The 25424-nt window shown below is 39.6% G+C and overlaps 1 protein-coding gene across 3 annotated transcripts in view; it reads left to right on the forward strand.

Annotated features, from left to right (window-relative positions):
• Positions 1 to 25424, forward strand: part of NUP188 (nucleoporin 188) — a 40435-nt gene that overhangs the window by 1456 nt on the left and 13555 nt on the right. For 2 of the 3 annotated variants that reach the window (XM_057548196.1, XM_057548198.1), the window contains exons 2-23: positions 751 to 805; positions 1794 to 1867; positions 4487 to 4571; positions 5135 to 5215; positions 5696 to 5740; positions 9677 to 9769; positions 9906 to 10025; positions 12191 to 12402; positions 13789 to 13903; positions 14546 to 14746; positions 15641 to 15730; positions 17880 to 17945; positions 18927 to 19046; positions 19613 to 19739; positions 21207 to 21359; positions 21904 to 22030; positions 22240 to 22327; positions 22422 to 22498; positions 22696 to 22755; positions 23199 to 23313; positions 24456 to 24576; positions 24699 to 24765. In XM_057548196.1, the coding sequence (XP_057404179.1) occupies positions 751 to 805; positions 1794 to 1867; positions 4487 to 4571; positions 5135 to 5215; positions 5696 to 5740; positions 9677 to 9769; positions 9906 to 10025; positions 12191 to 12402; positions 13789 to 13903; positions 14546 to 14746; positions 15641 to 15730; positions 17880 to 17945; positions 18927 to 19046; positions 19613 to 19739; positions 21207 to 21359; positions 21904 to 22030; positions 22240 to 22327; positions 22422 to 22498; positions 22696 to 22755; positions 23199 to 23313; positions 24456 to 24576; positions 24699 to 24765 (2292 nt within the window). The remainder of the gene's footprint in view (positions 1 to 750; positions 806 to 1793; positions 1868 to 4486; positions 4572 to 5134; positions 5216 to 5695; positions 5741 to 9676; positions 9770 to 9905; positions 10026 to 12190; positions 12403 to 13788; positions 13904 to 14545; positions 14747 to 15640; positions 15731 to 17879; positions 17946 to 18926; positions 19047 to 19612; positions 19740 to 21206; positions 21360 to 21903; positions 22031 to 22239; positions 22328 to 22421; positions 22499 to 22695; positions 22756 to 23198; positions 23314 to 24455; positions 24577 to 24698; positions 24766 to 25424) is intronic. The other variant, XM_057548197.1, reaches the window with a different exon arrangement.

Consider the following 25424-nt stretch of genomic DNA (forward strand, 5'->3'; position numbering starts at 1 on the left):
GCCATTTTGACACCAAGACCTGGTCCCACTCCTCACGTGTGTTTTTTTATCTCCTGTATTTAGCACTGCATGTGGTACCTAGTGGGTATTCATTAATGATTGAATGAACGTAGTGCCATTCATAATGACTGTTAGTACTGGATTGAGAAAGTGCATTATGTCATGTATTTAGAAAATTTTCTGAAGGTGATGGGGGTCCTGAGATAGATTAGTCTTTTTCTGGATTTTTGTTCCTTATTGGTCACTACATTTTTTTCTTTTTTTTTTTTAAGCAACTTTTTTTTTTTTTTTAAGATTTCTTTATTGACTGATTGCTTGCTATGTTGGGTCTTCGTTTTTGTGCTATGGCTTTCTCCAGTTGCGGCAAGTGGGGGCCACTCTTCATCGCGGTGCGCGGGCCTCTCACTATTGTGGCCTCTCTTGTCGCGGAGCACAGGCTCCAGACGCGCAGGCTCAGCAGTTGTGGCTCACGGGCCTAGCTGCTCCGCGGCATGTGGGATCTTCCCAGACCAGGGCTCGAACCCGTGTTTCCTGCATTAGCAGGCAGATTCTCAACCACTGCGCCACCAGGGAAGCCCTGGTCACTACATTTTAATGAGAAGGGAGGAGATAGAAATACTAAATTGAGGCATCTTCTTAGCATAGAAGATGTACTGTAATTCATTAATTACTGTGTTTCATTAATTCTAAAATATATATATATATTTTTCCGAAAGAGCAAGATTACCTCTGCTTTCTGTCATTTTTTAGGAGTAGTAGAGAACTGTGGACAATTTTGCTTGGAAGGTCAGCTCTGAGAGAACTGGTAAGTGGTGTGCTCTTGAATGGATTCTGTGGTTCTTTGTGTAGTTTACATTACCAAAAATACCCTTCTCTTTGAAATAGGAAGTAAACACCTTTTATTATTCCTAAAATTAATTCCTATTTTATTCCTAAAATAGGCATTATGCATTCCCCACTTCTCTTTGCTGAAATGCAGTGTGTCTTATAGCCTAGCTGTTGAAGTTTTCTAAATCTCCACTTTTCTTGGTACCTCAGTGATTCCTTTTCTGAAAAGATACCAATGCTGCTTGACTGGCTGCTGAGAGTAGGGGTACAAACACCATTTTACTACCATAGGCTAACAAAGATTCTCAGGCCTTTTCTCTGTCTCATATTGACTTGCCTTTTCTTCCTTTTCTGTTTAGCTAGCTGCTTAGGTCACAGAGGCTGAGGTTTTTAGGACATTTCCAAGTATATAATTAATAAAGAACAGTTCTTCATTTGGATCCCTGAGTGTTCTGACTCTGTGAGGCTAAAGTGTTAAGATGACGTATAATTATTACTAGTGTTGTTATTGTAATTAACATAATGAATGTTAACATCATTTTTAGAGTCTTAACAGTTTTTGATATGCCTTCATCTGATAATTCCACGTCTGAGAATATATTTTAAAAGAAAGAAATTGTTTTGGGCACAAAGCTGTTTACCATAGTGTTATTCATATAAATAAAGAATTATAGCCAGCTTAAATGTATCTAACATTAGAAGAATGGTAAATAAATTATGATCTAGCCACTTGATAAAATATTATGCAACCACTAGAAAGGATATTTATCAAGATTTTCATAATAAGGTTAAATCATTATGTTAGAATGTTAAGCAAAGAAAAGCAGGCTACAGAATTCTATATTCAAAATTATTTCAACTGTGGGGAAAAATGCATATTAGAAAGACTCAAAGGAATATGTTATCCTCAGTGTGATCCTGGAATCTGATTAAAATTGCATTTGTATAATTTCCTTCTTTTCCAGAATCAGATTGAGGCAGAGCTGAATAAACATTGGCAGCGGCTGTTAGAAGGGCTTTCTTACTATAAACCTCCCAGGTATGGCTATTCTGTGGGTCTCATTTGAGTAATTCCCCTGAGGAAACTGACATAGATGAAACCACCCTCATGTAGGATTCTGTGATATTACTGGGTTAGTTAGATCAGAGGGTATATAATTTGGCTAACCAGGGAAAAAGAGTAGGGCGCATTTTTTTCTCTCTCTTGAAGAAAAGGAAATTCCTTCTGGAAATGCAGTATTGTTGAATCCATTGTATAACCCTAGTATCCAGGGATGAGGATTTATTAAATACTCAATTAAGATTCCTAATACTTATTTCAGTCCATCATGTTTGTGTGAGAGACTGTCAGCACCAAATGCTAGGATATAGCAGTGAACAATGCTGACACAAAATAGCAGCTGACACTCACGTATTTTTTGCTATGTACCAGTTACTGCTCTAAGCAGTAGACTTACGGTAAGTTATTTAATCCTCACAACAGCCCTCTGAGATAGGTACTGTGTTTGTTCTTTGTTTGAATATATAGATTGTTTTTGCTCGGCAGTGGAAAAGAACAATAATAAAATAGAAAGTGGTTAAAAAAGAAGACTCTTTTATCTTAATTCCTAGTCCAGCTCTCATTCTATTATGCATCATAGTTCTCAAGCTGCCCTCATTTCCCTTCTACTTCTGAACACCTGTTGATTTTATTACATCTTCGCCTTCCATCTTCATTCTCTTAGTTTAGTGAAGAACTTTCTTTTTTTGATCATCTATTAACCCTTCCCCCATAATTATTTTGAAGTAACTCCCAGACATCATGTTATTTTATCTGTAAATACTTTACTATGTATCCAGAATATATGGACTTGAAAAAAGAAGATAAACACTGTGTTATCACATGTAGGTATTTTTATTATTATTGTTTCCATTTTACAGATGGGGAAACTGAGGCACAAAGAGGTTAAGTAACTTGCCCAAGGTCACACAGCTAGTAAGTGGTAGAACCAGGATTTGAACCTGGCAGTCTTACTCCAGTGTCTGTGTTCTTAATCATCATTCTGTGTTGCCTCTTTCAGACCTTATTGTTTAACTTTATACTAGCCTTTGTGTTGTGGATTTTCTGTGAAATGTGAGAGTCTCTCTAAAAAAAAAAAAATCCAACAACAGTATGCTTTAGTTCACAGAATGGGCATTTGTGGTATGAATTTCTTTTTTTAAAGACAAAAGTTCCCTTTGTAGTAGCATGGGATTTAAAGTCTGACAGACTTTTTTTTTTTTTTAAACTGCAGGCTTAATTTGAATTTAACACAGATTTTTAAACATTTTAAACTTTTTTATTAATGTCCTCTTTCTGTTCCAGGATTCAGCCCAGGGTATCATATTGCATTTAGTTGTCATGTCTCCTTAGCTGTTAGCTGTGACAGTATCTCAGTCTTTCCTCGGTTTTCATGACCTTGAATAGTTTTGAGGAAGACTGGTCAAGTATTTTGTAGTAGAATACCCTCAATTTGGAAGTCTGATTTTTGTTTTTTTTTTTTCATTATTAGATTGAGGTTGTGGGTTTTTGGAAAGAATACACTGAGGTGAAGTACCATTCTTATCACATCATGGCAGAGGATACATGTTATCCACATGAAGTCACTGGTGATGTTAACCTTGCTCACTTGTGTAAGGTAGCATTTGCCAAGTATCTCTTCTGTAAAGTCACTCTTTCCTCTTTCCCTACTCTGTTTTTTGGAAGTGAGTCACTCAGTATAGCCCGCTTGCAGTGTGTGGGCGTAGTGAAATTAAACTACCTCCTGAAGGGGGTAGCATATATGTGTGTTACTGGGACTCCTTCTGTAATGAAGATTTTTCCCTTCTTCCCCATTTATTTATATATATATTTATTCATTCATTCATTTATTTAGATCATTATGGACTCATGTATTTCATACTTTGTTTATACTTTGTTCCAGCTTTGGCTGTTGGGCGTTCTTTGAGGTTTTGACGTGTCCCCATGCTTTTGTTTTCTGAGTATTTTCTTACTTTCTGGCATTACAAGATGCTCCAGGCTCATCTAGTATTTTCCCCACCCCAGCTCTAGAATCAGCCATTTCTCCAAGGAGTCCTGATACCTTTTGTTAGAGAATGGTATTAGAAATAAAGATCTGGGTGCTGGGTGTGCTCGCTGCTACTGGAATGTCATAGCTTCTAGGCCTTCTCAGTGGATATAGATAATATATGTATGTATACTAACAGACCTGGTTTTAAAATCACCTCAACTTTTTATTAGCTGTGGGATTTTTGGTAAGTTATTTATTCTTTCTAAGTGTTGGTAATTCCATTTGTAAAATGGGGATAGTAATGTTTACCTTCCAGGATAGTTATAAGGATCAAAAATAATTAATGTAACTAAGTAGATCTACAAATAATATAGTTATAACTATAGTTTGTAACATATACTGTATTTATTACTTAGACATAGTTTTGTGTTATAAAGTCTGTAGAGATGAACTTGTGTGTGTGTGTGTGTGTGTGTGTGTGTGTGTGCGCGCGCGCGCGCATGTGTGTGTATTTTATAGGCACCCAAAAGGCAGAAAAAGGTCTGTGGTAAAAATATCTTTAATATTTTTGTTTTCAACCCCTAGAGGGTCATTGAGAATGAGGAAATGATTCACTGTTCTTTTCATAGTCCAAATTCAGCTGAAAAAGTGAAAGCTAATAAAGATGTAGCTTCACCACTGAAGGAACTGGGTTTAAGAATCAGCAAGTTTTTGGTGAGTAAAAGTTAGCACTGGCTCTGTTTATTACCTGCAGGGTGGATATGCGTGGTTTTGTTGTTAGTGATTGTTAGTGAAAATTCAGTTTATTTCAGTTTTAAAGATTAAATTGAGCATATTATATTTCAAAAATGCCCAAGTTGCACCTCTTCTTGCTACAAGCCACAAGTCAAGTTGCCTGACCCTGTTTACTGCATATCATAGAGTTTTCTTCAGCATACTTGGGGTGTTAGTTAAGTCGCCTAGATTGTATTTAATTATGTAGCTGTTTCCTTTTCATTTTGGAAACCCAGATCATGCCTGCTGCTATATTAATGTTCTTGGTGAATAAGCACAGTTGTTTCTGACATGTAAGTTTAACTGGCATGTAAATTACATGTCAGTGGCTGCTCCTTTTTTCTATTTGGGTTAAAATTATGTTGTGTGAAATCTTTTAAAATAATTTTTGTTTATTCAAGTTCCGTGTTCATTCTAGAGAACAAATCTTTAGATTGCTTTGCGTGCTCTCTGTGGTTTCTGACCTGAGGTGGCTGTTCCTCCCTTGTAACCTCTGTTTTCAGGGTCTTGATGAAGAACAGAGTGTGCAGTTACTCCAGTGTTACCTTCAAGAGGATTACAGAGGTACTCGGGACTCACTAAAGGTTTGTAGTTACGTCCAGCTCCCTTCTCCTGCCTTTATCCTTTTCCTTGTTGGTTTTAGATAATTCAGAATTTTGGTACCAGTTCTCTGCAACAGAGATAGGTGATCAGATACAGCCATTCTCAGGAAAGACTTTGTAAAGCTTTAAAAAACATATGCTTAAGTCGAGGTCTGTGCTCAGACTTGGAGGGGCCGAGAGGTCAAAGATTGACATGTTAATCATAGAATCGCAGGATGTCAGAGCTGAAAAGGACCTGAGACAACATCTAGCCTTTCCAGCCCCTGATTTTATATATGAGAAACTTGAGGCCAGAGGAGAGGGGCAGGGATTTGAGCACAGACTTGGATACACTTAGGTAAAAAAATGTATCCAGAAATGAACGGGCAGTTATAATCTTGAAGGGTAAGGTAAAGATGTTCACCTTTTTCTTTGTTAATTGATTTTGCTAATAAGATGGCTCTTTGTGCTTGTTTCTTTCAGACGGTACTGCAAGATGAGAGGCAGAGCCAGGCCTTAATCCTGAAGGTCAGTGCTAGTCACCATTTCCATTCTTTGATGTAAAATTGGGCAACAGATTCTTGACCTTGTTCTGAGCATTGCTGGCTTTTTTAAATGCAGTAGGATTAATTTGAAGTTTTAAATTTCTTTATCTTTCTTTTTTTTTTTTTTTTTTTAAATTTATTTATTTATTTATTTATGGCTGTGTTGGGTCTTCGTTTCTGTGCGAGGGCTTTCTCTAGTTGTGGCAAGCGGGGGCTGCTCTTCATCGCGGTGCGCGGGCCTCTCACTATCGCGGCCTCTCTTGTTGCGGAGCACAGGCTCCAGACGCGCAGGCTCAGTAATTGTGGCTCACGGGCCCAGTTGCTCCGCGGCATGTGGGATCTTCCCAGACCAGGGCTCGAACCCGTGTCCCCTGCATTGGCAGGCAGATTCTCAACCACTGCGCCACCAGGGAAGCCCTCTTTATCTTTCTTTATCTTTCTTTCTTTATCTCCCCCCACCCCCAAAGTTGTATTTTTGTTTTATGATTTTCTTTGCTGTGCAAAAGTTTGTAAGTTTAATTAGGTCCCATTTGTTTATTTTTGCTTTTATTTCTGTTGCCTTGGGAGACTGATCTAAGAAAACATTTCTATGATTTATGTCAGAGAATGTTTTGCCTTTGTTCTCTTCTAGGAGTTTTATGGTATCATGTTTTATATTCAAGTCTTTAAGGCATTTTGAGTTTATTTTTGTGTATGGCGTGAGGAAATGTTGTATCTTCGACCTTGATTTACATGCGGCTGTTCAGCTTTCCCAGCACTACTTACTGAAGAGACTGTCTTTTTCATTGTGTATTCTTGCCTCCTTTTTCAAAGATTAATTGACTGTAGCTGTGTGGGGGTTTATTTCTGGGCTCTCTGTTCTGTTCCATTGATCCATATGTCTGTTTTTTTTTTGGCCGCACCATATGGCATGCGGAACTTCCCTGACCAGGGGTCGAACCCACGCCCCCTGCAAGTGTGGAGTCTTAACCACTGGATCATCAGAGAAGTCCCCATATGTCTATTTTTGTGCTAATACTACGCTGTTTTGATTACTGTAGCTTTGTAGTATTGTCTGAAGTCTGGGAGGGTTATGCCTCCAGCTTTGTTTTTTTTTCCTCAGGATTGCTTTGGCAATTCTGGGTCTTTTATGGTTCCATATAAATTTTAGGATTATTTGTTCTAGTTCTGTGAAAAATGTCATGGGTAATTTGATAGGGATCACACTAAATCTGTAGATTGCTTTGGGTAGTCTGGCTATTTTAACAATATTAATTCTTCCAGTTCAGGAGCATGGGATATCTTTCCATTTCTTTGAATCATCTTCAATTTCCTTTATCAGTGTTTTATATTTTATAATTCTCAGCATATAAGTTTTTCACCTCTTTGGTCAGGTTTGTTCCTAAGTTTTTTGGTGAGATTTTCTTTTTTTTTTTCTTTCTAAAAAATTTTTATTTTATTTTGGAGTATAGTTGACTTACAATGTTGTGTTAGTTTCAGGTGTACAGCAAAGTGATTCAGTTTTACATATACATGTGTCCATTCTTTTTCAGATTCTTTTCCCATATAGGTTATTACAGAATATTGAATAGAATTCCTTGTGCTATACAGTAGGTCCTTGTTGATTATCTAGATGTGATTTTTTTTTTAAATTTATTTATTTTTATTTATTTATGGCTGTGCTGGGTCTTCGTTTCTGTGTGAGGGCTTTCTCTAGTTGTGGCAAGCGGGGGCCACTCTTCATCGCGGTGCGCGGGCCTCTCACTATCGCGGCCTCTCTTGTTGCGGAGTACAGGCTCCAGACGCGCAGACTCAGTAATTGTGGCTCACGGGCCCAGTTGCTCCGCGGCATGTGGGATCTTCCCAGACCAGGGCTCGAACCCGTGTACCCTGCATTGGCAGGCAGATTCTCTACCACTGCGCCACCAGGGAAGCCCTCTAGATGTGATTTTAAAAGGGATTTTTTTTTTACTTTCCCTTTATGATATTTTATTGTTATTGTAAAGAAACACAGCAGATTTCTGTATGTTAATCTTGTATCCTGCTACCTTGCTGAATTTGTTTATCAGTTCTAGTAGTTTTTGTGTGGAATCTTTAGGGTTTTCTTTTTTTTTTATTTTATTATTTATTAAAATTTTTATTTATTTATTTATGGCTGTGTTGGGTCTTTGTTTCTGTGCGAGGGCTTTCTCTAGTTGCAGCAAGTGGGGGCCACTCTTCATCACGGTGCGCGGGCCTCTCACTATCGCGGCCTCTCTTGTTGCGGAGCACAGGCTTCAGACGCGCAGGCTCAGCAATTGTGGCTCACGGGCCCAGTTGCTCTGCGGCATGTGGGATCTTCCCAGACCCGGGCTCGAACCCATGTCCTCTGCATTGGCAGGCAGATTCTCAACCACTGTGCCACCAGGGAAGCCCTAGGGTTTTCTATGTATAGTATCATGTTATCTGCATGTAATTGCAATTTCACCTCTTTTCTTCCAATTTGGATACTTTTTCTTTTTCTTCTCTGATTGCTGTGGCTAGGACTTCTAATACTGTGTTGAATAGAACTGGTGAGAGTGGGCATAGGATCTCATTTTAACATGGAATTTGACCATGACTTCTGAAGTAGTTTCCTATTTGGTATTTAGTGAGAACAGGGTACATCAGTTACAAGCAATTAGGACATATACTAATGGTATTTTTATATATGCTTTCATGTATTTGGCCTGTCTATTTATTTATTTTAAATTATTTATTTATTTATTTATTTATTGGCTGCCTTGGGTCATTTTTTTTAAAAATAAATTTATTTATTTATTTATTTATTTTTGGCTGAGTTGGATCTTTGTTGCTTCACGCGGGCTTTCTCTAGTTGCAGCGAGCGGGGGCTACTCTTCATTGTGGTGTGCGGGCTTCTCATTGCAGTGGCCTCTCTTATTGTGGAGCATGGGCTCTAGGCACGCAGGCTTCAGTAGTCGTGGCTCGTGGGCTCTAGAGTGCAGGCTCAGTAGTTGTGGCACACAGGCTTAGTTGCTCCGTGGCATGTGGGATCTTCCAGGACCAGGGTTCGAGCCTGTGTCGCCTGCATTGGCAGGCGGATCCTTAACCACTGCGCCACCAGGGAAGCCTTGCGTTGGGTCTTAGTTGTGGCACGTGGGCTCTCTAGTGGCTTGTGGGCTTCAGAGCGTGTGGGCTCTGTAGTTGCAGCATGCGGGCTTAGTTGCCCCGTGGCATGTGGGATCTTAGTTCCCTGACCAGGGATCGAACTGGCGTCCCCTACATTGCAAGACGGATTCTTAACCACTGGACCACCAGGGAAGTCCCTGGCCTGTCAGTTTATAGCATTGGGTATTACTTGAACACCCAACTGCGAAATCATGCTAGAAAACTTGTTTATATCATTAAATAATTCCTTTTATCTTGTATAACTTTACTTGTATCCTAGTTCATGAAGGTTTTTTGCTTTCTTTTGGCCTAACACTGTTTCCATTTCTGTGATTGTTTATACAGATCTAACTTTTCCATTCACATCATTTTTTTTTTTTTAATTTATTTTTGTCTGCATTAGGTCTTCATTGTTGTGCGTGGGCTTTCTCTAGTTGCGGCGAGCAGGGGCTACTCTGTTGCAGTGCGTGGGCTTCTCATTGCAGTGGCTTCTCTTTGTTGTTGCGGAGCACGGGCTCTCTGTGTGTGGGCTTCAGTAGTTTGCGCTCCCGGGCTCTAGAGCGCAGGCTCAGTAGTTGTAGCACACTGGCTTAGTTGCTCCGCAGCATGTGGGATCTTCCCAGACCAGGGCTCGAACCCGTGTCCCCGGCATTGGCAGGTGGATTCTTAACCACTGCGCCACCAGGGAAGTCCCCCATTCACATCTTTAAGTGATTTTTTAATCAATAAATTTAATTGAATATCTTCTATGCAAAGGTGAGTAACTGATTTTGAATCTTTGGGTTCTTCCCAGATTGCAGATTATTACTATGAAGAAAGAACCTGTATTCTTCGTTGTGTCTTACACCTTCTCACTTATTTCCAAGATGAAAGACATCCCTATAGGGTAAGCCCATTTAGTCCTCTTGTTTCTCTTTACCCTGTAAAATTCAGTCCTTTTTATAATTTATTCATATTTCTGTTCATTTGAATATTTACCTTTTACTCAAGATATAAGTTACTGTTTTGGATTCTTTTTTAAGGTTGAATATGCAGACTGTGTTGATAAATTGGAAAAGGAACTAGTTACAAAATATAGACAGCAATTTGAAGAGCTTTATAAAACTGAAGCACCAACATGGGAGACACATGGAAACCTCATGGTATGTGGTTACTGGGCCCTCCTGTAACGCTCAGGAGAATTGTATATCTGCTCATAGAGCTCTAGGTTAAATTATTTATTCACCTATGAACTTAAAACATTTATAAATTATCATTCTTTAGAACAGTTTAAACATGTGATATGAATCAAAACATTGACTTTAACTAATGGTATTTAATTTGGACCTTCCCCTTGACTTTGTCTCTCAAGTTAATTTATTTTTTTTCTTACCTGAAGTATTCTCTTAGTGGTTAATAAAACTCTAAACCCAAGATTTCACCTTCTTTATTATCATTATCTATTAAGTGTGTGACACTAGTCTAATTGTTTTATCCTAAATCTTAAACCAATGTGCATTTATAGATTTATAGATTAGAACATGACCTTTTTTGTTTTGAAATAATTATTATTATTACGTTTATTAAAACAATTCAACCAAAATACAGACAGTAGCTACTTAAAATATTTAGTAGAAGAAAAGAGCTCACTTGTAATAGCAACAAAAGCATAAATTTCTCAGGAATAAGCTTACTATAATCCAAAATCTAAATGAAGGGAACTTTAAAATGCTAAAAGGATATAAACAGTCATAATCAAATGGAAAGGCATGGCGCCTTCTTGAAAATAAAGACTCAGCACCAAGTGTCAGTCCTTCTTATTTTAACCTATAAATTTACTGTGATCCTAGAAAAAATACTAACAAGTATTTGCTTTGCCTTTTATTTTGAAACTAGACAAGCTAGTTCTAAAATTCATTTGAAAAATAAATAAGAATAGCCAGGAAGTTTTTCAGAAAGGAAGATCATCTTTATTAGATAATAAGACTAAAATAATTTAAAGCATGGCATTGGTACATGAATAAATAGAGTGATGAATAGCACATAGTAGAAAGTCTAGTGTAGACCAAATGCTGATAGGGAATTAGTGTATGATAAAGGTGGCATTTTGAATTAATGGGGAAGTGTTGGGTTATTCAATAAATGGTGTTGGAACTACTGGATAGCCATCTGGAGAAAAATCAAACTGTATCTCTATCTCATTCCTTCTACCAGAAGAAAATCAGAGAGATATCAATGATATAAATTTTTAAAATTCAACTATAAAAATACTAGAAGACACATGGGAGGTAGTTTTGTTTTTATTTTTTTGGATTGGAGAAGACTTTTTAAAGTAAAACACAGGACTTCCCTGGCGGTCCAGTGGTTAAGACTCCGCGCTTCCACTGCATGGGGCACAGGTTCCATCCCTGGTCAGGGAACTAAGATCCCTGGTCGGAGCACTAAGTGCCATGTGGCCAAAATAGGTAAATAAATAAAACTAAAGTAAAACTCAGAAGCCATAAAAGAAAAAAGAAAAGATAAACCCGGCAACATCAAATCAAAAACTTTTACAAGGCAAAAAAACAAAAATAGTGCTATAAGCAAAGTCAAAAGACAAACTCATAGCATAAAGGGTTCTTGAAATAGAACGCCTGTAAGTCAATAAGCAAAACCGAACAGAAAAACAGACAAATGAAATACATATTTACATGACAACACTCACATCCAAGGGATGGGATAATGGGCACTCATACTTTGCTGTTTGAATTTGTATACTTTTTAATGGAAAACATTATGACAATATCTAAAAATTGAAAAGCACATATTTCTTGACCTAGTAGTTCCACTTTAAGAGTTTATCCTATAGATACATTCACACCTACATGAAATGACTGTGTAAATGACAAATCTGTAGCATCCCTCAGCTTTATTCAGGTATAATTTACATCCAGTAAAATTCATTTATTTTAAGTGTACAGTTTGAATTTGGCAGTTGTATATAGTTACATGCAGTAACCACCTTCATGATCAATATATACTGATAGAACATTTCTGTCTATCCAGTAGGTTTGCAGTTAGTCTGTGACCCCTGGCCCCCAGCAAACTACTAGTCGGAATGAATGAATGTGTGTGGCATATTATTGGAAGGAAAGACAAAAACCTCTAACAGTGGTTGCCTCTGGGGATAGATTTGGATGACTGGGCAATAGGAATTGTAGGGAGGGTTACTTTTTTTTTTAATCTTATTTTTATACATGTTTTACCTAATAAAAATAACTCGAAGGATTTAAATGTGTTTTAAAATCCGACTTTATTTCTCTCCCATTTTTCTTCATTGGTTGTGCAGACTGAGCGCCAGGTGTCTCGCTGGTTTGTTCAGTGCCTTCGGGAGCAATCCATGCTGCTAGAAATTATTTTCCTTTATTATGCATACTTTGAGATGGCACCTACGGACCTATTGGTATTAACCAAGATGTTTAAAGAGCAAGGATTTGGTAGTAGGCAGACTAACAGGCACCTGGTAGATGAGACCATGGATCCTTTTGTGGATCGGATTGGGTAAGTCTGAATTGAGGTCTTAGAACTTGTACAATGTTTAGAGTTTAGAGCATTGATATTAGCGTGGTCCTGTGAATGGGTGAAGGGAGGGGCTAGGTGTACTTTTCACTTAATGGGTGGGGAAATAAATGGGTGTACTACCATGTTCTAGGTCATTCAGGGAGTGAAGACTTGGATTGAGAGGGATATCTTTTCTCAAAATAAGTATCACATTCTATTCTTTTACTTACTGTTTTCATCTAAGAGTTCATCCTTTTATTCTACAAAAAATTCGTTGAGCAACTGTTGTAGACCAGGCACTGTGCAAATGCTAAGCAGACAGTGATAAATAGGGGAGATGTATTTATTCCCTGCCCTCTTTGACGTCATAGTCTATGTACTTTGAATTTTATGGAAATGGGTATATCCACATTTTGAGGCCTGTTTCCTCTGTGAACAAAAGTACACACTTGACGGACTTCCCTCATGGCGCAGTGGTTAAGAATCCACCTGCCAATAGAGGGGACACGGGTTCAAGCCGTGCTCCAGGAAGATCCCACATGCCCATGGAGCAACTAAGCCCATGCACCACAACTACTGAGCCTGCATGCCACAACTACTGAAGCCCGCGTGCCTAGAGCCCGTGCCCTGCAATAAGAGAAGCCACCGCAATGAGAAGCCCGCACACCACAACGAAGAGTAGGCCTAGCCCCCGCTTGCCGCAACTAGAGAAAGCCCGTGAGCAGCAACGAAGACCCAACACAGCCGAAAATAAATAAATAAATAAATAATATATTTAAAAAAAAAATACACACTTGACCATTTAGACATTTGATCTGGCCTAGATATAATTGGTGGCTGTAGAAACCTTTAGTACTAGATCTGTGCTTTGAAGGCAGAAACCACATGAGCCTACCAAGCATTTAAAATATGGCTGGTGGACTTCCCTGATGGTCCAGTGGTTAAGATTTTGCGCTTCCACTTCAGAGGGTGCGGGTTTGATCCCTGGTCGGGGAGCTAAGATCCCACGTGCTGCGTGATGTGGCCAAAATAAATAAATAATAAATAAAAACTAAAAAATAAAATAAGACTGGTCATGGGAATTCCCTGGTGGTCCAGTGGTTAGGACTCTGCGCTTTCACTGCTGAGGGCCTGGGTTTAATCCCTGGTCGGGGAACTAAGATTCCACAAGCCGAGTGGTGCAGCCAAAAAATAAAAAATAAAATATGGCTGGTCAAATTGAGATGTGCTGGAAGTGTAAAATACATATTGGATTTAGAAGTCTTAGTATGAAAAAAGAATGTAAAATAACTCAACCTTTTTGACATTAAAGTGTCTTACATTTCACCTTAGTCTCCACTGAGGTTCAGAGTAGCATGTATGACACCATGATATTTTTCTTTCCAGCTACTTTAGTGCCCTTATCCTGGTGGAAGGCATGGATATTGAATCCTTGCATAAGTGTGCTTTGGATGACAGAAGAGAACTGCACCAGTTTGCCCAGGACGGGCTTATTTGTCAGGTGAACTTGGAGCAGCCTCTTAATTTTTTCAGATGGCTTGTAGTTAGTAGTAAGTTTTTAACCACTCAACTATACTGCCACATGAAATTTTCCTTATTGTGGAATTTGTGGTTCTACATTGTTAAGAAGTTAATTGGATCTGGAAGAAGTCTCAGATTTGTTAGTTATTTTCACAGAGGTGAGAGTTGGATCTGTGAGAACAAGTAGAGTGACTCAGGGAGATGATATAAGGACAAAAGAGGCCCAAGGACAGAACCTTGGCCATTGTCTGCGTTTATGGAGCCTGTGAAAGAAGAGGAAAGGGGAAGAACATGAGATGGGATGGTCAGAAAGATAGAAAAAGAGGAGAGATCTGAGAAAGTTCTAGAAGGATCAGGGAAATTTTCTAAGGAGTCTCTATTTGAACATGTATTTTATCATCTTAATAGTACTTAAAATCAGAGAAAACGGGGGGTAAAGGGAAGAGTAATTGAGGGGTCTAGTAACGAAGTGGCTGTGGCTTGGGAAGAGTAAAATGTCAGAATGGGAGAGAGGGGCCACTGAGGATGAATGGAAGACTTATTAAGCATGGTGAAGGATCCTCTGGAAGGGTCTTGACCCTTTCTGTTAAGTGACACAGATGTTGTTTTCTCTTTTCATTAGGATATGGACCGTTTGATGTTGACCTTCGGGGACATTCCACATCACACCCCAGTGCTTTTGGCTTGGGCTCTCCTCCGTCACACCCTGAATCCAGAAGAGACAAGCAGTGTTGTCCGGAAGATAGGTGGCACAGCCATCCAGCTGAATGTATTTCAGTATTTGACCCGACTACTCCGCTCACTGGCCAGTGGGGGAAATGATGTGAGGCTCGGGCTATTGGTGTTTGAGCATGAGAGTGGGCAAAGAGCGGGGCAGAAGCTCATTAATGAGTCATGATAATAATAATAGTAATTGGCAAGGACATGGATAATGATAATAGTTTGTAACTAACCTTTATAGAGCATTTACTGTGACAGACGTGCTCGGCACTTTCTGTACAATATCTTGTTTCATCCTTAAAATACTTCTGTGCACTAGGGCTTATCATCCTATTTTACACATTAGGAAATTGAGACTGAGGGAGACGGAACTTGCCCACAGAAACAATAAATTGGCAGTAAATGGTGGATACAGTTTGAACTATGTCTGACTCTTTGCCAGTATGTTATGCTGCGCCATTTAGTATCTCTTAGAAGATAGCTTTGGTCATAATGACGGGAGAAATCTTTTTGGGGGGCTGATTCATTCAACTGTACAGGATGAATTAGAAATTCTCTTGAGTCTTGTGTTGGGACTTAATTTGAGTGACACAGTTTAATCAGCTTGTTTTGACATGCTAAAGGAAACCTCAGCCAACTTGTTGTCACTGGTTGATTTATCTCGGTGACAGTTCAGGCAGCTGCATCATTCATACCAGCACATAGAGACTCTATCCTTTTTGTAGGCTGGAGGTGGTTTTCTTCCCCACAAAAACTTCGATCATTTTGAAAATGGTTCCTTTTTGATGTTATTCTTGACTATGTTGTAATATTTATGGTTCCTGCTTTCTCTTTTCTCCCTTTGTCTTCCTGGTCTTGGGACCAAATTAGGAATTATGAAGCCTCAGGTTCTCTTCCCATTTGTTTACAGAGACTATATTAATGTGATGGGATTGTGCTGAGTCTAGAAAAGAGTGGTGTCACTCAGAATTACCCACTGACTCCTTTGTCATTACAGTGTACCACTAGCACCGCGTGCATGTGTGTCTATGGACTCCTTTCTTTTGTTCTGACCTCGCTGGAGCTGCACACACTGGGCAATCAGCAGGTCAGTTTCTGGCTTTCATGAGACTGTCTACACTGCCCCGCTTTGCAATCATCTTCCTAAGATACCTCTTTGAAGCTGATATAACACAGACCCATTTACTTCAAGTATGATTTGTTTATTGTTGTTTTCCACTTATTATATTATAAAAATGATGCATATTAATGATTACAAAATTAGAAAGTGCTGATAAAAAGAAAAAACTATAATCCCACCTTGCAGGATAACGTATGTTAACATTTTGATGTGTTCCCTTCCAAATATAAAAATATAATAATTCCCTAGAAATGGAATCACAATGTATATACTGTTTTGTAACCTATTTTTTTTACTCTGTAGTGCATGTGTCCCAAACAGCTGTGGATGCTAATATTCTTGTGCAATATTTTTTTAAAATGAAATATTTCAAAGTTATTCCAAAGGAGACAAAAATTGTCTAATGATCCCATCACCAGCTTCCAAATTATCAATGCACAGCTGATCTTATTCATTTCTGCCCCTTTCCTCCTTGGTTATTTTGAAGCAAATCCCAGACATCATTTAGTAAATATGAATATTTTAGTAAAATTTCACAACCATTCTCATATCTAAAAAAAAAAATCTTCAAATAATCAAGGCAGGGTTCAAATTTCTAATTATAAATGTCATAAGTTTATCATAAGTTTGTATCAGGATCTAAATAAATAAGATCTGTACATTATTGGTTGATAAGTCTGTCAAATTTCTTTTAGTCTGTAGTTGTGCTGTCCACTATGGTAACCACAAGACATATCATTGTCTAGATCCATTAGTTCCTTAGGAGTTACGGAATGGCACTATTCTGACTCTATTATCTTTCCTCTTTTGTTTACTGGTTGGAACATTGCTATAAAAAAGAAATTTGTTTCACCATATATACAAATATCAAATCATTATCTTGTGCACCTGAAACTAATATAATGTTATATTTCAATTATTTCTCAATTAAAAAAAAGAAATTCTCTCTCGTTAACTATTTGATACTCTGGTATAGAGTACTGTACACGCTTCTTTTCCTGTATTTACCACTTTTCCCTAGCATCCTTAGTAGCATCCCAAGTTGGCTACTGAGGTTTTTTTATTTTTTACATGGCATTGTGAACTCATGGATTTAAACATATTAGCTGTGTTTTAATTCATTGCAGTCATTATTCTTTTTTCATTTTTTGTTTGTTTGTTGTTTTTCTGCAGTTAGTATTCTTAGGCTCAGGTTGCCCCATCTTTGGCCAGTAAGAGCTTTTTCAGATTAGCTTCTGAATCTGTTTGACATTTCCCTTACACATTTTGATAGCTCTATTGCTTTCTGATATGACAAAATCTTGCAAGATTATCTTAGAAGATTCTTGCCCCAGACCTGGAATCTGCCATTTCTCCAAGGAGCCCTGGTTCCTTTCAGTGGGAAATGATATTTGGGGAGTTCTTTATAACTAAGTCATTGTATTCATTTATGATGAGTGACTTATTTTGGAAATCGAAGAAATTGATTAAGTTGATGAAAATGAATATTTTCTTATCATTGGAGAGAAAAGAAATTGGTGTTAATTGAAAGACTCAATTTCCAAAGCTCTAGGAGCATAGAACAAGCTTCGCATCCTTTGCCAAAATTCTGGTCACATTTGGACCCTACTATATGCCTGGAGTATTGGTGTTAACATTTTGGGGTTACAGGTGTCCTAGTACTTGGAATTTTTTCAATAAATCATTTCATAAGCCTTCACTAGATTTCCAGTGTGTGCCAAACTCTGTGCCAGGTGCTGGGGATGAAAAATTTAAAAAGGCGTTATTCTTGACCTCTAGGAGCACAGTTTAGCTGAATCTAGTAGTACCTCACATTAACACGGCATTTTAAACTTCACAGTTCATTTTCTCGTACATTATCTCATTTAATCCTTATGACAACACTGTGAAGCAGATAATAGTTTCACCATTTTAGAATTTGAAGTTCAGAAAGGTTAATTTGCCTAACATCATACAACAGATTAAGATTACATCCCTTACTTTTTAATCCCAGAATTCTTTCTGACATACTATATGAAGGTATTATTCATGTTTTTATTTTAACAGAATACAGTTAAAAAAAGATGGACTGGTTCAACTAGGGAAAATAAGCATTTTCTTCTTCCCTCCCCAACAGGATGTAATCGACACAGCCTGTGAAGTCCTGGCAGACCCTTCTCTTCCAGAACTGTTCTGGGGAACAGTAAGTATGTCAGAGGGAGCCATGCTATGGTATTCTCTGTAGCAGAAGAATTTATTAAACACTTACTTTGTGATAGGTCTTATACTAAGCTTTTAAGTCTATTTTCTCATATAATCTATACAAAAGTCTATGGATTGGGTAGTATTATTATCATCACCATTTTGCGTGTGAGGAAATGTGATGCTCGGAGATGTGAAGTGATTTGCCCAAGCTAGTCACAACTAGACAATCAAGATCAAGATCTAGTTCTGTCTGACTTGAGTCCCTAGTCCACATTATTAACCAGTGTGTTCTCTCTCCTACCCGTCAACTCTTTTTTTACATTGAGAGTCTCAGGCACCAGTAGTGCTATAACTCCTGAACGTACCACTGGGCGATTGTAATTGTGTCTTAAGAAATTTCAGAATATTGTAACAGGTTTAGAGTAAGAATATGGCTTTGGAGAGAACAGTTTCTCACCAGTACTTAGTCTTACCATTAACGGCCTCAAGCCTCAAGGTCCAGCTGATGAATAAATGTTTTCCCTTAAACTGTGGCCTGACTGATTTGCCTGTATATCTTATCCTCTTTTTCCTGAGATGCTATCCAGTCTTACAGAATCAGTGTTCCAGGGAGAAGCCGGTGGGAAACAAAATTCAGATTGAGGATATGTTGCTCGTGTGTGTGGTGCTATCTGCTGACATGTTGTGGGTGCTTTTCACGTTAGTGGAAACAGGTCATGCACAGGTGAATGGTGTTTTCCTATGGAGAGGACGGCAGAGGTCACTGGAGGCAGCAATAGTCTCTCCTCAGGTCCTGACTCAATCAGTTGTTGATAGCCTTTTTCAGTGGAAACGTGGAAGTCTTAAATTATTAGAGAGGAATGATGTCTACCTAAAGGAAGGGATTACTTTTACTTTCACTTATGATTGCTGGGCAGTTCAGAGATGTGTTAATCCATGGATAATGTGAAGGTCGGTGACTTCTACCCTTCCATCATAGGAGCCAACCTCTGGTCTTGGGATCATTCTGGACAGTGTATGTGGAATGTTTCCCCATCTCCTCTCCCCACTCCTGCAATTGCTACAAGCCCTCGTATCAGGGAAGTCTACTGCCAAGAAGGTAGGTTGTTCAGTTAGATGCCTAAATAGAGTAGGAGATGTTTTTTAGGATCCTTTTTGCTTTCCACATTGAAATTTCATTGCCATGGCAAGAATTAGTCTGAGGTTGAATGAAAAATGCCAAAGATAGTGCATCAGTTCTAGAAAATTAAATTTAAATCTTTTTATTAAGTACCTGTTTTAGGTATTGTGGGAGTGAGACAAAATGTGAAGTCCCTTAGTATCTAGATGGAAGAGAGTAAGGGGTCTAAGAAATAAGTAATAAAGCCAGGTGGTATGTAACTAATGTCATCTGAGTGGTAAAGACCATACTGTTCAGGAGAGGCAACTCTCTGTGGAGTGAGGGGGGCCTTGACTTGGGTGTTAAAGAATAATAAGGATTTGACAAGGAGTGCAGGGGCAAGTCTAAGAAAAGTCACAGGGATGGGTTTGTAAGAAGTTTGAGAGTCAGCACAGTCTGGCTGGCCACACAGTCTGGCTAAAAGAGCAGAAAAGCAGATGGGAAAGACCCCTTAAATGTCCCCCTGGTAAATGTGTGGCTGAGTTTTTTTTTCTGTGTGTTGGCAGGTGTATAGTTTCTTGGATAAGATGTCTTTCTACAATGAACTTTATAAGCACAAGCCCCATGATGTGATCTCCCATGAAGATGGAACTCTCTGGCGGAGGCAAACACCCAAACTTCTTTACCCTCTTGGTAAGATAGGCAGACCCTGGTTCAGTTGTCTCTTTTCCATGGCCTCTGTGTGGACCTTACTGCTGTTTTAATATTTCACGTGGGTGCCTTTAAAGCAGGTCCTTCTCCTCTCCACTGTGCTTGTTGATTTGCTGATAAATTATTAGTTAGTTTCTCACTTTTTTCCATCATTAGATTGTTTTACTTCAAAAATAATGCATGTTCATTATAACAAGGGAAACAATGCAGAGATACATTTTAAAAAGCTAATCTCTCTTCAGACCTGTCTCCATCAGATGATTAATGTTAAGAGTTTGGTGTGTGTCCTTTTGCACATTTCTGTGTTCTCTCACAAATTCATTCTGCGAACTGATTTTATTACTTGTGGATCTGACTCATTCTTTTTAGTAACTATGTAATTATTCTTGATGTCCCATAATTTTTTATCTTTTCCCTTCCAGAGGACATTTAGGCTGTGTCAGGTTTTTGCCACTATAAACAATGCTGCTCTGGGGACATATACCTTTATATACTAGTGCTTTTATTTTTAGTATATAGAATCCCCAAAGTGGGATTGTGGGTAAAAGGGTATATACAATAAAATTTTTAAATGCATGTCCACTGACAGATGAAATGGATTTTTAAAAATGTGGTATATATAAGTGAGACATCAAGTCTTCCTAAGAGCCAAAATGTGGAATATTATTCAGCCTGAAAGAGAACAGGAATTCTGACACATGCTATAACATGGGTGAACCTTGAAGGCATGATGCTAAATGAAATAAGACAGTCCCAAAAGAACAAACACTGTTCCACTCATATGAGGTACTTAGAGTAGTCAGATTTACAGAGACAGAAAGTAGAATGGTGGTCACAGGGGCTGAGGGATGGGGTAATGGAGAATTATTGGTTAATGGGTATAGAATTTCAGTCTTGCAAGATGAAAACAGTTCTTTGGGTGGATGGTAGTGATGGTCGCATTACCATGTGAATGTACTTAACGCCACTGGACTGAACACTTAAAAATGGTTAAAATGGTATATTTTACGTATTTTTTTACCACAATTTTAAAAAAATAATAAAAAGTTTTGAATGGTAATGTCAAATTAAGTTGTAGAAAAATGTTGTAGCAATTTCCTTTCCTACTGGCAGTGTCTAAGAGTAACAGCCTTACTGTCCTAATCTCGGCATCATTACCGACTTACCCAGTCACCCAGGCACCTACTGTCCCATAAGGTGGTCTTCCTATAGTCATCATTTGAGTGGAGAACCACTCTGCACTCAGCTGTTTTTCAGACACATGGAAAGAGTCACTTCCCCAATGACAAGAGAGGGGTTTTGTTTTTCTTTTTCTTTTTAATGGAAAAAGCTGTAGCAGTGTTGGATACTAGGAATAGAAACTATGCATCTCTGTGTGATTAAATATTGCTGTCTGTTATAGGAGTCACCTCTTCCTATTAGACTAATTTCTCTCTCTCCCTTCCTTAGGGGGTCAGACCAACCTTCGCATACCTCAAGGCACTGTGGGCCAAGTAATGTTGGACGATAGGGCCTACCTGGTACGCTGGGAATACTCTTATAGCAGCTGGACCCTCTTCACCTGTGAGATTGAAATGCTGCTTCATGTTGTTTCCACTGCAGGTGAGGTCAGCTTTGGGAGACATCTCTGTGGGAAGAAAAATGGACATGCTTAGAGGATTTGGAAGATAGAGAATTTCAAGATAAGATTCAGAACCTTCCAGATTGTGATTAGCATAATTTGTTCATCTGGGTCTCAGAGACTGTTCAGTGATCTTTTTTTTTTGGCTGCGTTGGGTCTTCGCTGCTGTGCGCGGGCCCTCTCCAGCTGCGGCGAGCGGGGGCCACTCCTCGCTGCGGTGCGCAGGCTTCTCATTGCGGTGGCCTCTCCCGCTGCGGAGCACGGGCTCCAGGCACGCAGGCTTCAGCAGTTGCAGCACTCAGGCTTAGTAGTTGTGGCTTGCGGGCTCCAGAGCACAAGCTCAGCAGCTGTGGCGCATGGGCCCAGTCGCTCCACGGCATGTGGGATCCTTCTGGACCAGGGCTTGAACCCGCATCCCCTGCATTGGCAGGTGGACTCCCAACCACTGCGCCACCAGGGAAGTCCCTGTTCAGTGATCTTAAAGGAATTGTTTTCATTGAGATCACAAGCTTCCTTCCCCCTCAGATGTGATTCAGCACTGCCAGCGGGTCAGACCCATCATTGATCTGGTCCATAAGGTCATCAGTACAGACCTGTCGATAGCAGACTGTCTCCTGCCCATCACGTCCCGCATCTACATGCTGCTGCAGCGGTCAGTATCTGGTAACTCCACTGGGCTAAAGTCCGCACATGTTCCACTGTGGACAGCCCTGGTGTGGTATCTATCCCCAGCTGAGGGCTTTCCTGTTTTCACATCCCTGCTGCCAGGAGGGATTTGGGAAGAGAGAACTGGAAAATATTTGTGATGGAACAAGTCGTATTATTCATTTTACTGAGTACAGTGCACTGTTCTCCAACCAGGTTAACGACCGTGATCTCCCGGCCTGTGGATGTCATTGCTTCTTGTGTCAATTGCTTGACCGTTCTGGCTGCCCGGAACCCAGCAAAGGTGAGACACCAAGTCTTCCTAACAGCCGAAAAATGTCACGCTTGGTGTATACCTGAAGACACATGGACATTTGACTCTTCTTTTCCCTTCTCAGGTCTGGACTGATCTTCGTCACACAGGCTTTTTACCTTTCGTGGCCCACCAGGTTTCCAACATGAGTCAGATGATTAGGTGAGCCAGGTCTTAGGGATTAGAGTATATTCCCTGGGAGTACCATATACATTTCAGATCTAAACTAGCTTCGTTAGTTTTAAAGATGCTTCTCTGCCCGTTTGCTCCTTGTCTGTTCAGCCCTCTCACCAGAAATGAGTGAGGGCAAGGCAAAAGAGGTGATGGGACTTGGGGCACAGAGGCTGCTTTCCTCTTAGGCCAGCACTGATGGTTCACAGTCTTCAAAGCCTGAGAGAGAGAGACAGAGAGAGAAAGAGGTATTTCTCATTCACCTTAGGTACGTGGGAGTTAACTTTCCAGTCTAGAGAGTCCAGAGGTTTCTGGATCCAGAGGCTCAACTTCCCCTTTTTAAGCCATAGTCACTCTGTACTTTTCCTTGATTCATGGCCACTCGAGCTTGCCTGGTAGACCAGTTATTAATACACAGGCTCCATCTTACTACCTGAACATTCTCTCCTTGCTTTCTTTTGCTTACAAGACGAGGATGTTTTCCTCATGTTTATTTGATTTTTCACTTTTGAGGTTGTATATCAATAAAGTCTTTAATGCTTACCCTGGGTATTAAATAGCCTAGATTTGATTAATTCCTTTGCAGAGCTTTCCTATTTTATGCCCAAGCCATCTAAATAATAATAAGAATGCTCTGTGATTATAATTTTTTGAAACCTTTTTTTCCCTCTGCCTCTCTGTCTTTTCCCAGTGCCGAGGGGATGAATGCTGGAGGGTATGGAAACCTCTTGATGAATAGTGAACAGCCCCAGGGCGAGTATGGAGTCACTGTTGCCTTTCTGCGCTTGATCACCACTCTTGTCAAGGTAAAATCTAATCAGATAGAAGCATCTGAAATAGTTTCCCTGCCCCCAGCTACTGTAGTCATTTTGTTTGCAGCTAGACCAGTTGTCCTGAGGTTATGGTGATGACAGTTTCTGTGTATTGAGTATTTATTGTGTGCCAGATTCTATAGTAGATGCTTTATCTATGTTAACTTATTTAATACTCAGAGGCTGTATGGTATAATGCAGCAACTCTCAAGCTATTTTGACAGAGCCCAGGGTAATATGTACACATTACATCATATCCCAGGATACACATTGTATGTTTACTTCTAAAGCAGAGTTTCACAGTACAACACTACTCTTACTATGCAAGACGCACTCAGATGTTTTCTAATAAGTTATCTCACAATCCACTAATGGGTCACAGCTCTCTTTGAAAAATACTTGTGTAGCATAGATTTTGGAGTCAGAATTAGGTTTACATTTCAGGTTGACCACTTACTAGCTGCATGACCTTGGGCAAGTACTGAATTTCTTAGAACCTCTCTAAACTGGGATGATAAATATCTCTGCCTCATGGAGTTGTTGAGAGGGCCACACATGAAAAATACTCAGCACACTTCCTGCCTGCAGGAGTCAGTCAATCAGTGAATGCTTAAAAAGATAGAAACAATCCTATGTACAGGTAGGGATATAGATATTGATGTTTATATAAAGAAGCCCCGTTTTTAAGATAAGGAAGCTGTTGGTAACAAGTAATATTAGGACAAAGAATTTGGAGTGTCAGATCTCCTTTCTGATAGCTGAGTGATGGGGTAGAGGTTGGGAGTGGTTGGTGATCATGGCAGTGAAACTGGCATTCTCCATCACCAACAGTCCTATATCCTCTGTGTTTAAGATAGACCTCTCTTCTACTCAGATTTAGCCTTCATCCCTCTCTTTCTTGTAGGTGCCTTTTGTGACATTGTCAAATTGTCTTTTTAGTCCCTTTCTCTGTTCTAGAGAAACCTACAACTTGGATTCAGTTGAACTAGAGTATTCTGATGTTTCTTTTTTTTTTTCCACTGATGGCCAAGGTTTGCCCAGATTTCCTCTGGACCTGTGGTTTTGGAATTAAATCTCTAGTGACAAAATGACTTATCTTTAAGTGGCATAAACCCTCACAGCATGGTTTCTTGTAGGGGCAGCTTGGTAGTACCCAGAGCCAAGGGCTGGTGCCCTGTGTCATGTTTGTGCTGAAGGAGATGCTGCCGAGTTACCACAAGTGGCGGTACAACTCCCATGGAGTGAGAGAACAGATTGGTAAGGAAAGCATGGGCAGGGAAGATGGGAGGAAGTGCTGGTTCCCTGGATTTTTCTCTCGTTCTTGGGATAAGGTTCATCACACAAGGCCGTGTCATTCCTCTGTCTTTTCTGGAGTCCAGGTTGCCTGATCCTGGAGCTGATTCATGCAATACTGAACCTGTGTCATGAAACAGACCTGCACAGCAGGTAGGAGGCGGGTGATTGCTAGCGCTCGGTACTCTCGGATGCTGCCAGTTCGCAAGGGAAGACACAGGCTTCTGCTGTGCAGAGCTAGCTCATTCTTCCAGAGTACTCAACTTGGTTAGGCCCAGAGCTCAGTGCTCCTGGGTTCTGACTTGCTTTCCACCAGGCTGTTTCTCCTTTCTCCCTATGAAGAGAGAAGAGCAAATGAAATGGGAACAAGGTTGTTCCCAGTGAAATTGTACACACACACACACACACACACACACAGAGACCTTTTTTATGACCTTTACAAAAATTATGCATGTTCATAGGGAAACAGGACTATTAACAAGTTAATGTGTATCTTCTGGGTTTTTTCCTCTGCTTGTACTAACTCTGTACCTTTTATTTCCATGCCACTACATATAGATCTGTCTTGTTTTAATGGTTCCATGCATTACATTGTATGGATTAATTATGATTCATTTCAGTAAGCATATCCATTAATTGATGGACATTTAGGTTGTTTCTCAGGGTCTATTTAAGGAAAGGAATCAGAGTGGCTTCCTCTGGCAGCGAGAGCTGATCTGTATCACTAATGTCCAATTGTTTAGGTTTGGACAATACCCTTTCCTTCCAGTAGTAAATTTGGCAGCTCCCTGGTAACTCAGAACACATCTGTC

This window comes from Balaenoptera acutorostrata, chromosome 6 (genome assembly GCF_949987535.1).
Source record: "Balaenoptera acutorostrata chromosome 6, mBalAcu1.1, whole genome shotgun sequence".
NCBI classification, from domain to species: Eukaryota; Metazoa; Chordata; class Mammalia; order Artiodactyla; family Balaenopteridae; genus Balaenoptera; species Balaenoptera acutorostrata.